This window comes from Myotis daubentonii, chromosome 1, assembly GCF_963259705.1.
Source record: "Myotis daubentonii chromosome 1, mMyoDau2.1, whole genome shotgun sequence".
Taxonomy (NCBI): Eukaryota; Metazoa; Chordata; class Mammalia; order Chiroptera; family Vespertilionidae; genus Myotis; species Myotis daubentonii.
The window spans coordinates 18,860,898-18,875,505 of record NC_081840.1 but is presented as its reverse complement, the minus strand read 5'-3'; the positions used below and the strand labels follow the sequence as shown (position 1 = coordinate 18,875,505).

The 14,608-nt window shown below is 40.4% G+C and overlaps 1 protein-coding gene across 1 annotated transcript in view; it reads left to right on the top strand.

Annotated features, from left to right (window-relative positions):
* Nucleotides 1–14,608, top strand: part of NRXN3 (neurexin 3) — a 1,138,093-nt gene that overhangs the window by 63,205 nt on the left and 1,060,280 nt on the right. The window contains exons 3-4 of the mRNA XM_059689087.1: nt 687–1,125; nt 5,423–5,806. Of these exons, the coding sequence (XP_059545070.1) occupies nt 687–1,125; nt 5,423–5,806 (823 nt within the window). The remainder of the gene's footprint in view (nt 1–686; nt 1,126–5,422; nt 5,807–14,608) is intronic.

Genomic DNA, 14,608 nt, shown 5'->3' with positions numbered 1-14,608 from the left:
AAAAGGCTATTGTGAAAAGCTAGTCTCCCTCCCACACCTGAATATTAATCTGAAAAATCCATTCCCTAGTGACAATTTTATAGTTTGTGCTTTCTTTCCAAGATGTTTTATGCATCATGAGCATATATACCTATAACACTCCCCAACATACACAGTTATACAATGATAGCATAATGCATGCTCTGATCTGTTCCTTGCTAATTTCACTTAACAATATTACTTGGAGAGCATCTACATCAAAATTGGGAGCACTACCTGATTTCTAAGGGCTGCTTAATATTCCATCATAAGGATGTGCCAGTCTATTATTGATAGTCATTTAGGTTGTTTTTGGTCTTTTACTAAGGACACGTCAGTAAATATCTTTGTATGCACATATTTGTATCTGTACACTCAATACCTGTTGATTTCTTCTTGTAAGCTTATATTGCATAACTTTATGACAATACAAATATTGACCAGAAGCAGACAAAAGGGATAGAATGGAAATATAGCTTATTCAGGACTTGTGTATGCCCTACAGGTCTTTTTGGTGCTTTTACAAATGCTGTGTCTCATGTTTCTCATGTTTCAGACTATTGTGTCATGCAGCCTCTTCGTGGGCCTTTTTCCTGGGTGCCCAGGGAGTGATGGATGGTTACTGTTTGCAAGATTGATTCATATGGCACTTGTTTGGCTTTTGACAGGTTGTTTATAAGAATAATGACATCCGTCTGGAGCTGTCTCGCCTGGCCCGGATTGGAGATACCAAGATGAAAATCTATGGGGAAGTTGTATTCAAGTGTGAGAATGTGGCCACACTGGACCCCATCAACTTTGAGACCCCAGAGGCTTATATAAGTTTGCCCAAATGGAACACCAAACGCATGGGTTCCATCTCCTTTGACTTCCGTACCACCGAGCCAAATGGCCTGATCCTCTTCACTCACGGCAAGCCCCAAGAGAGGAAGGATGTTCGGAGCCAGAAGAACACCAAGGTGGACTTCTTTGCTGTGGAACTCCTTGATGGCAATCTGTATCTGCTGCTGGACATGGGCTCTGGCACCATTAAAGTGAAAGCCACTCAGAAGAAGGCCAATGACGGGGAATGGTACCATGTGGACATTCAGCGAGATGGCAGATCAGGTAGGAAGAGTTGGGGTATGTTATTGAGACCTGAGGAAAGCTCTGGTTTCTTAGTTTATTTCTGACTTTATATCTTTTATTGTAATTTTTGCACTTGCATGCTTGTGGATTATTTTGCTGCTCTCTTTAATAGTTATTGTAAGATTATGCTTTGGAACAAGACACCTGCCTCTTCACAGGCTCACATTTTTCCTCTCATCTCCCCTGTCACTTATTATACAATCATCTTAGTGATACTGTCAAGACCCTGAAGCTAAGAATGGGTTTTCAAGGAGCATTTCCACAGCTACCCAAGCAGCTGTCATGTCACTGGTGTGATGATTCTCCTATCTCTTCTCCTTTTTCTCATCACCATGGAAACCAATTATGACATCACAGGGGCTGCATTACTTGATAACTCTGTAGGGTAAGCTTCACTGTATAAAGGTTTATGCAACAATCCACCCCCAACAATTGACAAAAGTCATGTTTCAGGGAAAAATTATGACAAGAAAAGAAAAGGCAAATCGATTTTTCCTGAAGTCATGTTCAATTTAAAGCCTACCTTTGGTGTAAAGGTCTATATTTCACTTTTGCTCAGACCTCACTAACTCTCCCTTCCTCTTCATAACCTTTTACATTTGGTTTAAATGGCTTTGTTTGTTTCTGCAGCCGCAGATCAAACAAGCTAGCCCTAGGCAGTACATGGCCACTCTGGAATAGTAACAGAAAGAGAGAGGAGAAAAAAACAAAACAAACCCCCAAGACCCCAAACAAAAAAAAACAATACAAACAGAAAGTCTGGAGTTTTTGAATGTCCAACAGCCTGTCCAACTTTCTATGAACCATGTGGCAATGTGGGTCATATTCTTTGCCATCAGAAGGGGCATTTTGCCTGGAGTGCTAATTAGAGCATTTGAATTTCACACTTATTTCCTGATTTTCTATTTAGGTGGTATTATATTTGAGAAGAGTCTTGGATATATTTGCCATCGTTTTTAAGTATTCACTCCAGACATGTCATTTGGACATTGTCTTTCTAGGTGCATTTGGCTAACAAAAGAAAGTAATAGATCCCCCCTAAAAGGCTGTAAGCCAGGAATGGCTGGGCTTTGAGGATATGGCTTTTCAGCATAATTTCAGAGCTAGAGGGTGATGGTGTTGAGCAATGCTGCCCCTAGGAGGAGCTGGATGGGTTCTGTGGGGAAGGCAGACGGGTGGCAGATTGCAGCTCTAGATGGTTTATTGCCCAGTAGGATGCTTTATTGATTGTCTGAAATCTGATCAGAACCAGGAGGCATCAAATTAAATGTGCTATTTGAGCAGGAATGAACAGTGTGTGCTTTTTTAACAGAAAAATACACAAAAATTAATTTATTTGGAGGCTGAATTTTTCTCTCTTTTTCTCTCTCTCAGTTTATCCTTAAACTGTCAGCAGGGGCAGAGCCAGAAAGCTGTCCCAGAATTATAAAGGAGATACTCCTGTTGGTTTTTTAAACCATGCATTTTGGGTCTCTGGAGTTGGGTCAGGGTTGATGGGTTTCATGATTGACTAACTCAGACCCTGACAATGCTTAAAGGTTACCTGTCTGTGTCACAGGCAGAACACATAAAATTGCCTTATGTCTATTTCTGTTTATTCCAAACACTAACTACTTTTTAAAGTATAGTACTTTTGTTAGAAACACCAGTGGGCCCATCTTTTTCAAATAGGTTTGAATTACAGAAGCCTTGAATTTCATACCTGCGAGCTATAGCATTGGCCAGTACTTGAAATACCTATAAAGGTCACCAAATCCTATAAAAATTTACTGGGTTGAAAAATAATTGTCCTGTAAAAGCACTGTAACATAAAATTTTAATATGACCTATTCAAATTCATTTCTTTATGGGGATATTTTCTACTATGTTGTTCTTAGTTATAAACCTATACTGAAATGAATAGTTGTAAAAACATTAGTGTATCTAAGTGTGGTGCCTCCTTCCTGCTCATCCTGAAGAATAACATGACTGAGAGGTGATCTACAAAATTTTTATTGCACTTAGTGTAATACTTAGATCTATGTCCATTCATGTTGTCTCAAATGACAAGATTTTATTCTTTTTCATGGCCAAGTAATATTCCATTATATATATATGTATCAGACCTCTTAATCCAATCATCTACTGATGGGCATGTAGGTTGCTTCCATATCTTGGCTATTATAAATAATGAATGGATTAAGAAGTACAAGTTAGTAGACACAAAATAGTCATGGAGATGTAAAGCACAGCATAGGAAATATAGTCAATGATATTGTAACACCTACACATGGTGCCAGGTGGGTATTAAGCTTATCGAGGAATCACTTCATAAATTATATAAATGTCTAACCACTATTCTGTACACCTGAAATTAATATAACATTATATTTAATATAAGCTGTAATTGACAAATAAATAAAATACATTAGAAATAAAAAGAAAATCTTTTATGATCACTCCCCCATTGGGCAACAGATTCCTAAAACTCGAGAAATGCATGTAAAACAGCTGTGGTTACACTCAGAGAATAGGCTTGCCTCAGGGTGTCTTTAAAGCTCCCACATTTAAATTTGTTCTTGTTCTTGTCTTATTTGGCAGTAGATGTTCCTGCCTACTAGCTGGTAATCAGAGTAGCTCTGTAGAGGGCAAAGAAGGTAGACTGTACAAGAGAGAAGAAAGAGACACAAACTTCAGCTTCCTCATTTGTGAGATAGTAACTCCTAGCTCACACAAATTTTTTTAAGGGTCAAGTCCAGGAAGGCACATAAAGTAATTAAAATGGTGACCAGGGCATTAGCATTGTTATACAGGTATTTGATTTTTTTTTAAAGATTAAAAACCAAATTTTTCTCTAGGAGAAAACTTCTAGGGGAGAGTAGGGGAAGTAGAGGCCCTTTATACCCCTGTGCTGGCTTTGTAATATAGAGTGTCTTTTACATTCTTGATCTCATCTGATCTCCTCCGCCCTCAGGCTAGCCCCTTCATAGCTGAGGGAATTGAGATTCAGACAGAAGCAAAAAAGGCTAGCTGATGGATGGCATGATCCACTTAACTTGGTACCAGTGAAGCACTTTAAGAATACTAGATACTTTTTAAAATGTATGGCATGATGTTTAGATATCATTTTGATTTCCTTAATTTTACACTCTAGGATACTGAGCTTAAGGTCATTTTCCCCATTGAGGACTAGAGTCCCTGTTCCCAAGTTCCCGGGTCAGGCTCTAGATTTGGATCTTCTGTAATCTCAGGCACCCAGTCTCTCCCTGACCTCACCTCTTATTCTCTCCCTGTTGCCTTCTCCACTCTAGCCACACCCCTGCCTACCCCAGAGCCTTTGTACATGCCACTTCTTCTGCCAGGTGTGTTCTTCGTCCTCAACATTTGTGTTCAGCTCACCTGGCATATTCTTAGAGAGACTGTCACAGAACCCATTTTACTCTCTTCTTAGCACCTGCCATTAGCTAATTTCTCTTTTTTTTTTTTTTTTTTTTTTTTTTGGTGACTTGTCTATTTTCTGTCCCCCTGCCCTGAAGCATCAGCTCCATGAGAGCAAGGACATGCTTTGGCAAGTTCATCTCTATGCATAGCACTGTACCAGAGACAGAAGAGGTGTTCAATATATATTTGTTAAATGAATAAACATGTTCCAGTTAAAATTTATCAAAGACAATATCCAAAATATTCACTGGCAGGCCTGGTAGCTAATGCCAGTGTAAAGGGTATCTGTGCATGGAGGGTTCCATCCTTCTGGGTGTGCTGAGCCAGTTTCCTTACTCCCTCACTCTGTCCCAGGCACAGAGTAAGAACTGTTAATATATTTGAGCTCATTTAATCATTACACCCACCTGTGCAGTGGGGACAATTATGCCTGCATTTTATAGATGAGGAAATTAAGGCCCAGGAAGGATAAGAAGTTTCTTTAAGGTTACAGTTATTTGTACATGGTAGAGAGGGATTGCAACACAGACGGGAAATGTGCTGCTTCCAATAATATGGTATGCAATGTCTCAGCCAGGACTTTTAGGTAGAAAAAAAGACATCATCCTAGATACTAGGCCATTGGGATTGTCCTGGTGCCTCCTATGGGCCAGGGTGTCTTACCTGGCAGAGATTGAAACTCCATTACCTACTTTGTGGTTTCTACTACCTTGTAGCATTTGTTTCCCTTGCTTGCATTGCTCTCTCCTGGTCAGGCAACACTAGTCTCAGGACTCACCTAGTGGGCTCCTTTCATTTGGTTCATCGATGATGCCATGGGGCTGGGAGCTCACTGTCTTCTCTCCTTCCATCCCAGGTACCATATCAGTGAACAGCAGGCGCACGCCTTTCACCGCCAGTGGGGAGAGCGAGATTCTGGACCTGGAGGGGGACATGTACCTGGGAGGGCTGCCAGAGAACCGCGCTGGCCTCATCCTCCCCACTGAGCTCTGGACCGCCATGCTCAACTACGGCTATGTGGGCTGCATCCGAGACCTGTTCATTGACGGGCGCAGCAAGAACATCCGGCAGCTCGCGGAGATGCAGAACGCCGCGGGCGTCAAGTCCTCCTGTTCACGGATGAGCGCTAAGCAGTGTGACAGCTACCCCTGTAAGAACAATGCTGTGTGCAAGGACGGCTGGAACCGCTTCATCTGCGACTGTACAGGCACTGGCTACTGGGGAAGAACCTGCGAAAGGGGTGAGTAGGCCAGTGTGGCAGGCATGCTGCGTCTCGGTGGGTGGGACTACTATAAGTGTGCCTGTGGAGAGACCTATGCTTTCTTTGCTACCATAGGTGGTACCTTTGGACCTACCTGTGCTTTCTTCTGGAGGAGTTTTCTCAGATTCACTGCTGTCCAGGTGGCGCCCTTTCTAGTTCTGGATGCTTGGATTTTTTTGACTAGGGTTGGGTTGCAGAAAGGGAAAGTTAAGGATAAGCATGATCATGATCATGATCCCATTTTTGATTAGCAGAGATCTTTTACTTAGAGAGGGTGAATCCTTGTCTTCTGGGATCCTGGATGGACCAACCAACGTGTTTTATTTATTCATTGAACTCATGCTTTTTGGAGCTCTCTGCATGCTAGCTCTTGGATTAGGTTTTAGAAATATACTATTGAACAAAACAGACCCACCCCTGTTCTCAAGGAGCTTGCTTCCTAGTTGAATATTTAGCCACTAAATAAATAATTTTAAACATGGCGAGTTTAATAAGAGACAGGGTGACACATTCATTAAGAACATGAACTCTAGGGCCAGGTGAGAAATATGGCCCTCATGGAGTGATGTGAACCTTATCAAGATAATCAATCTCTTTGAGACTTGATTTCCTCATCTGTAAAATGGGAATAATCAGATACCTCCTTCACAAGGTATTAGAAATGATGAAGTGAGTCCTGCACTATGATAAGGTCCTGCACTATGGAAAGCAGTTAATAAATGTCAGTGATTGTTGCAGTTATAATTATTGTCATTCAGCATCATTTAAAGGAAAGTAGAGAGAAGTTTGGTATGCCTTTACAAGTGGACCTGACAAACTGTAGGGGTTCATAGAAAGCTTCTGTAAAGAAGAAATATACAAGGTGAGACTTTAAATATGAAAGGAATAAGCTTGGCAAAGAGGTGGGAGGAAGGTGTGTGTCCTAGACAGGAAGGACATGCCAAGGGACAGAGATAAGAGGCTATGGAACAGTTGAGGATCTAAACAAAGTCTAGATGGATTGGAGGGTGGAGTGATATGGGGGGAAGGTTAGGAGAGTTGCTGAATAATTGGAGAGCAAACAGTGGGGACTGACAGATTAGAATAGGCTGGAATAGTGAGAGGAGCCCGTTCTCATGCACCACTTTTGCATCTTATGTTTGTATTGAATTTACAGTTTGGGTAGAAGGCAGAGATAAAGGCAAGCCAAGAGATAACATCAAGACAGGAATATTCCAGTCTCTAAGCCATATCCATATTGCAGCTTGGTTTATTGTTTTATATGCCGAGCTCATAGAATCAAGCTGATTGTTCATGGGTTGATAGCCTCTGTTCTATATGAAAAGATAATCTACACAGTTGTCAAGTGTTTGTAAAGGGCGTAGTTCTAGGATTTTATGGATACTGCTTCTGTTATAGGTAGTTTCTGCCCTCAAAAAGCTTATCATCTATTTAGCTGAGGAGCTGAAACATCAATACAAAAAGCAATAATAAAATGATACAAGGCAGTGGCCTAGATGCTACTGGTGGACCAGACTAGGAGGACATGGAGATTAAAAAAAATATTTTCTTGAGGAGGAACCTGCAGGATCTTATCCCTAAAGACTAGTACCAATGGCCAGAATTGTCCAATATCATAAGTCTGGTTATGAGGCAATATCCGGGAACAGGAATTGGATGACCAAAGATGTTTTCAAGGAGTGTTTTTTGTGTGAGTACAACTGTATTACTAGTTAAGGTGTACTTCAAGAGAACTGCAAATCTTCCATACAGTTGTTCCCAAAACAGGATATAGGTATAGGACATTGGCATGAAGGAGAGAGTGAGCCCTCTTGGAGCTTATGGAATTTAAATTCAAATTCAAAGTGCAACAATCAGAACATGAGCCAAGATAAGGAGGCAGCAGCTTGGAATAGAAGTGGACCACATGGTGCTGGTCAGTGTGTCAAGATCCTGGACTCTTTCTAAAAATCTCTTTGTAGGATATACTGCCCTCGGGCTGATTTGGAGAGATAGGTCATTTGGCCTTTGAGATGCATGAGACAGTTTTGGTGAAAGCCAGGGTATTGCAGATCTTCCATAGACTATGAAGGTAGTATAAGAACTACAAGGTCACCTTAGACATATTACTTCCTTCTCTTGGGCTTCTTTCCAACTCAAGGGCTTTGTGATTGTTGGTGATAGGCCACAGTGACTGTAGGTATCTGTGGAAGGTATCTCTGAGTTCACCTATTTCAAGGGCAGATCAATGGGTCATGGCCAAGTTTTCCAAGGACAGTGAAAGTCACTGTGCCTTTTACATTGTCACTTTTGAGTAGTCATTAAAAGGCAGCTGACTGGGAATATATGAGGGACAATTATTCCTGGTACAGTGCAGCCAAGAGTCATCCATTTTGGCCAAATGAGAAGGAACCTAGCAAATTGAAGACATTTGATCTATACATCGCTCAAATTCCAGACGGTTCATCTGATTGTTTTGTTCCTCCACTAATTGTTTTTTGGCTCTGGATTGTTCCTGACACCATGTTCAGAATGAATCAGTGGAGTGTAAAAATGATAGGACTCCATTCTGCTAGCAAAGAAAATAGAGCCTTCCAATGACATTGTTTTTCTTTATTGAAACTGATTCCTCAGGGGAGATGCTTTTGAGTATCTTTTATTTATTTTTCATACACTCAACTGACATGAAATCCTAGTATTTTCCAGAAATTGTATTTGATACAGGAGTTACAAATAAACTGACAGACCCTGATTTTTATCAAGGGGTTTGTAACCCTTCCTGGGAAACAAAGGGAGATGTGGGGGAAGTCTAACATGTGGTGGGTGTTATGCTACATGTCTGTAGGGGAACAGTAGGGTACACATGTGGGAGAGACCATGTCTATATGGGGGAGTGATGAGAGACCATGTCTATATGGGGGAGTGATGATCAGAAAAATGGGCCCAGTTTTTTTTCTTGTCTCCTATTTTTAATAGAATTATAGTCTCTCTATACCTGTCACCTCAGTATTCACTACAAGCACTTCTGAAGAGCAGTGAAGGCAAAGTGTTTGTTAAGATTATTTATACAGGAGCATGATCCCCTTTGGATCAAGGAATGCTGCTCCATCCACCATAATACCATCAACCTGATCACTCACTTTGCCATTTTCTTTTTAATCTTTTTCTAGAAGCATTAATCATAATCCTAGAATTCATCATTTGTGATAAATATGATGAGTCTAGGATAGTTGCTAAGACAGTGTGTTCCACCTAGCCCAAACTATGTCCCATACTTGGAATTCATAGAGGGGTCAGTCTCTTGTTATTGTTGGTCCCACAGCAGGAACAGTAGTGTTAGAAGAAGTACTTGTTTATATAAAATAGGTAAGATGCTGAAAACTGGTATTTAGAGAAGCAGAATTGGAGATGGCCTAGTTCAGATAAAAATATCCCAAGAACTCAAAGTGAGCAAGCAGTTCAGTCTAAGAGATGACTCCAAGATCAAAGTTGTCAGCCCACAACAAGGGAATAAAGCAAGAGAACTAGGAAATATATATTTTAGGCTGAGGTTAATTTTTATGAGTATTTTTCTCTTAGAGTAAAAATGGATGACTCTTACTTGTGTCCTCAGAAGAGTGCTCTACTGCCTGTGAAAATGAGCAACTCTAAATCTTGACATATAACAATTATCTTGATGTCATATTTAGATTTTTCAGCATGATCTGATACTATTCTAAGAAGATGTAGATATATCTACCCATTCCGGTTGTTCAGCTGCAGCTATTTTGGTTTGTTATTCATAGTGAAGTGGGAAATGTCTCCATGACCTAAAAAGCAAAAGCCTGTTTTAGCTACTGAATACCAATCAGTTTGGTTGAAATGCTGTCATCTGCTGGATGACCACCTGCCATCCTGTGGAGCCCTGTTGTACAGAGGAAGCATTCTAGCTTGTCTATGTGAAGGATATAAGATAAATTTACCTGAGATAACATAGGCATCTTCTCCTTGCCAGTGTAGCCAAATTGTTTTGTTCCCTTGATGGGAGCCAAGTGTCCATAGGCAAGGCTATGGATTTGATTTATTTGTGGACCATTGAGCTTCAATTTGAGCTGCAGATTCTATCCTTTTTTTCAGGATGGCTTTTCTGAATGCCATCATTTATTTAGCAAGAAAGAAAATAGGACCCAGCACAAGTTCATCTCTATGGCAAGGAAAATAATCCACAGAACAGCACTGAGAGTCAAGATTGCCTAGTGCTTAGGGCCACAGATTTTAAAGTCAGATGAAGCTTGATTGCTGTGTTGGTTCTGTCACTTACTAGCTAGATGATTTACAACTACTTTCTCTCTTAATTCTATGTCTCAGTATCCTTATCTGTAAAATGGGGACACTAATACTTACTAGGTAAGGTTTTCTTGGTTGCAAGTTACAGAATGGATTATAGCTAGCAGAGTCAAGTAGGAGGATTTGCTTCATGATTACCAAAAGAGGTGCCAATCAACTGAAGATCTCACTAAGTATATCTTACAAAGGAAGAAGAACCACTCTGGGGACTCCAAGGCACTGCAATTGAAATGATTAATCTCTCCTGACCTCTAGGTTCTGGACTTTTCCATTCAGAGTTTATATTTTCTGGAAGGAGAAACTACTTGGCCTAATTTGGTTCACCAGTCAGCTCTGTCTGCGTAGGCAGTTACCTAGAATAGATATAAAGGATCACCCATGTGTGCCTTTATATATACAAACACAAAGCATGCTCTTTCATCCTTAAATGGGTAAACTCAGGGTACCCTCACCCATACGGCCATGTCCTATTACAGAAGTCCAACCATGTGCAACTACTTCTATGTGATAAAAGAAAGTATTTCCAGGGATCATGGGAATGCAATGTCTTTGAGAATATTAATTTGTAGAGCCAAGAAAATGTGATGGGGAGGTAAATCTACTCTTCTCACTGGTCTCCAGGATTCCATTCATCTGACATAAATACAAGCTGAAAAATCAAGAATGAAAGATATTTTGAGTTCTCTCTGACCCTTGTTCTAACAGAATAAGAGTGTAGGCAGTAGCTGCTCCCCCTTCCAGCTCAGGAACTTCTCTTTCAGCCAACCCCTCTGATGGCTGCTATGTACCCCAGAGCCACAGCAGCACATTCTTTCTGGGAAGGAAGGGTGAGAAACCGCCTTCAGACGAAACACCACTTACAGGCGAGGCTGGAGTGTGTCATTTGGATGCCACATGGAAATCATGACATTAGCCCTAATTGGTTTGGCTCAATAGATAGAGCGTCAACCTGTGGACTGAAGGGTCCCAGGTTCAATTCTGGTCAAGGGCATGTACCTTGGTTGTGGGCTCAATCCCTAGTAAGGGGTGTGCAGGAGGCAACTGATCGATATTTCCCTCATCGATGTTTCTAACTCTCTATCCCTCTCCCATCCTCTATGTTGCTGGGTTCCAACCCCAGCAGGTCCAGGTTCTGTATCTATGTTCCCTTGCTAGGTTCTCCAGCCAGGTTCTCCAGGTTCTCCAGCCAGGTTCTGTAGCCATGTTCCCTCGCTAGGTTCTCCAGCCAGGTTCTGTCCAGGTTCTCCAGCCAGGTTCAGTCACCAGGTTCTAGTCAGGTTCTCTTGCCATGTTCTATTCAGGTTCTGTAGCCAGGTTCTGTCTCTAGGTTCTTCAGCCAGGTTCTCTCACTAGGTTCTGTCTCTAGGTTCTGTGGCCAGTTTCTGTCCAGGATCTTTTGCCATGTTCTCTCGCTAGGTTCTGTCTCTAGGTTCTGTGGCCAGTTTCTGTCCAGGATCTTTTGCCATGTTCTCTCGCTAGGTTCTGTCTCTAGGTTCTGTGGCCAGTTTCTGTCCAGGATCTTTTGCCATGTTCTCTCCAGCAAAGTTCTTCTGTCTCTAGATTCTGTGTAGGTTCTGTGTCTAGGTTCTGTGTCCTGTTGTCTTGTTACATATGTATTTATACCAGTTGATTCCAATCCTATCAATCTCTATTCCAAAGGTTAGGGCGTTTCTTATCTCCATTCCAGGGAGTAAAGATTATGTAGCTTAAGCATGATTGTTCGAAGTTAAATTGATTAATTACCCGCCTGGCACTTAGTTAAGGGGTTTTATTCCCTCCCTATCTTCAGGGGAAAATCCCTACCTGGGGAAACAACCTTACTCAAAGAGGTGACCTTGGTTAAAACACATAGTGCCAAGAAGGTGAGCAAACATATTAAGAACAGTATGCCATATATGCCAGGTCCCTTGAAACAGCAAGGATGGACCAGCTCCCGGCACTATGTAAAAACAAAAAAAATCAATAAAATATATTTAACACTAGATTGCCCAAGGAAGTCATTTTGACTGCTTTTTAATTTCAATTAGAAAAACAGTTATGTATATAAGGACACAATGTCTTAGAATTTTGTGACTTTTTGTACAACATATAAATGCATTTATTAATAATTGTAGTTACCTCCCCCTCCTTCATTTCTGGTATATATATATATGTGTGTGTGTGTGTTATACCTATATTGCCCAAAAGCAGTCATTTTGACTGCTTGGGGGAAATTTTAAATAATCAAATGACTCTTATTATTGAATTGAGTAAATTTCTTATATGACCAGTTTGGCTCCGTATTGAAATAACAGTTTTCATTTTTTTCAATTACCATCACATGATAACATACAAGTACATGATAAGTTGTAGATACTTGATAAGTTGCAGTTGCTCAATAAGCTAAACTAGTACTTGTTATTCAAATCTTTATGCAGTGATACTTGTTCTAATAAGTTGTTTATTTTATTTCTTTTGTGCCCTAAATTCATGAAAGAAATGTCGAATAGAAGTGAGTTATTGGAAAAGCTAAGGAACATAAGTGAAGAGTGCTCCGATATTATTCTTTCACAATGCAGTCATTTTGACTGCTTTTGGGCAATATAGGTATATACTAAATTTCAGTCTTTCTAGTGTTATAAAAGAAAAAGAAATCATGACATTAGTAAATACCATTCATATTATTTATATCTAATCCTTGTATTAGTAGGTAAGGACTTAGAAGCCCTAAGAACTTAACATGATTTTAACTTGGAGTAGTTGTAGAGTGGTTAAAATTCATGATTTCTGGTTCCTAATCCATTGTACTTTCTATCACATTGGATATATGAAAGAGGTTATATTGTAAGGTCATTGAGGGAAAAACAGTGCATTAAATATCTTTGTTTCCCCAGTCTCTAGAACTGTGCTATATACATACTATCTGGTTATTAAATGTTGGAAGGCCCCAGTCCTCTGTACTGTGTCTCTTTGTGGTCTGTACATGCTCAGTCTGTACAGTGCAGCACTGAGAGTCAAGGTCACCTAGTGGTTAGTGCCCCTTTGTGCCCTCATCCATTGCCAAGATGTCAAAGGTCATCTGTATGTCAGTGACTCCCAAGTCAGGATCTTTATCCTGGAACTCTCTCTGGAATCCCAGATATTTATATCCAGTTGTCTATTTGACAACTGCATTTGGATATCTGATAGGTATCTTAATCACAACATTGAGAAAAAGAAATTTGAGGCCCTCATTCCTGCCTTAGACATTTTTTTTTTTTTTACTTTTAGTTTTCCCCATCTCACTAAATAGTATTACCATTGTCCTTGGGGTTTTCCTTGAATTTTCTTTCATCTCATTCTGTCTGCCACAGCAAGTTCCTGTTGATGCTTCATCTAAACCCATCCTGCGTCTGTCCACTTCTCTCCCTTTTTACCACCATCATCCTAGTTCAGTCTATGCTAATCTCTTCTTTGGACCCCTGGATAACATGTCATATGATTATGAAAATCTCAAGTTCATTTTGTACCTTACTTAGAGTAGTAAAGTTAGATTATTGAAGTGTCTACATAACACATTTCTACTTAAGTAGCTTTAATTTCAGTGGCCTTTGGTCCCCTAAATTATAGGAAATGAAACAGGACAGGAAGCTCTGATGCTTCTTTGGAATTAAGTAAAATATTCACATAGCAATTCCATAAGTAGGTATCTAGCTATTCTCTATACCAGGCTTGGTGAGCTAAGTTGTGAGGATACAAATTTGTAGAATACATGGTTTCAGTTCCTTGATGGACTCAGTCTAGTGGAGGGGATGGAGAAGTGATCTGCAAATTGAAATGCAGTCTACCAAGGGCAGTGATTCAGGAAATACTTATAGGAAAGAAAAAGATAAACCAAAATATGTCCAACATGATATACCACTTTATAAGTAATTCTAGATCCACTGGGGCCTGCTCAGACTGACTCCCTGATGTGCAAACACAAGAAACCTTGGTATCCAAGGTCAAATGTAATAACCCTGTTTGCTTTCACTGATTCAAGTGCCATTGAGGATCTGCCCCATTCCCCAGGGATGTCCAAGCCCTTTATTTAGATATGTGTCCTTGAGATTCTTACTTGGATCCTCTGGTGTCTCTGTTATGCAAAAATAAAATGAGGCAATTGGGTTTCATGCTCTCTTAGGGCCTTTCCAGTTCTAAACTCTGTGATCCTCAAATGTCATCTGCTTGGCAATATCTTCTCTCATCCTGAGACAAGAGGTAAAGGTGAGTGAAGGGGAGGACAGGAATGTGAGTCCTTGTTCCTTACAGTCTGCAGAACTGTCTGGGTTAGGAGGCTGGGTTTAGTTATATCAGCACTACATTGAATTTGTCACCTCTCTGATTCATTCATCTAAGGAGATGAATACCTCAGTGTTCTGGGAATACTTCAGACCCATTAACTATAAATTTTAATTGATGGATTAACAAATATAACCTTGGATTTCTTAAGAGCATTAAAAGGCTGTCTCCTTTTCT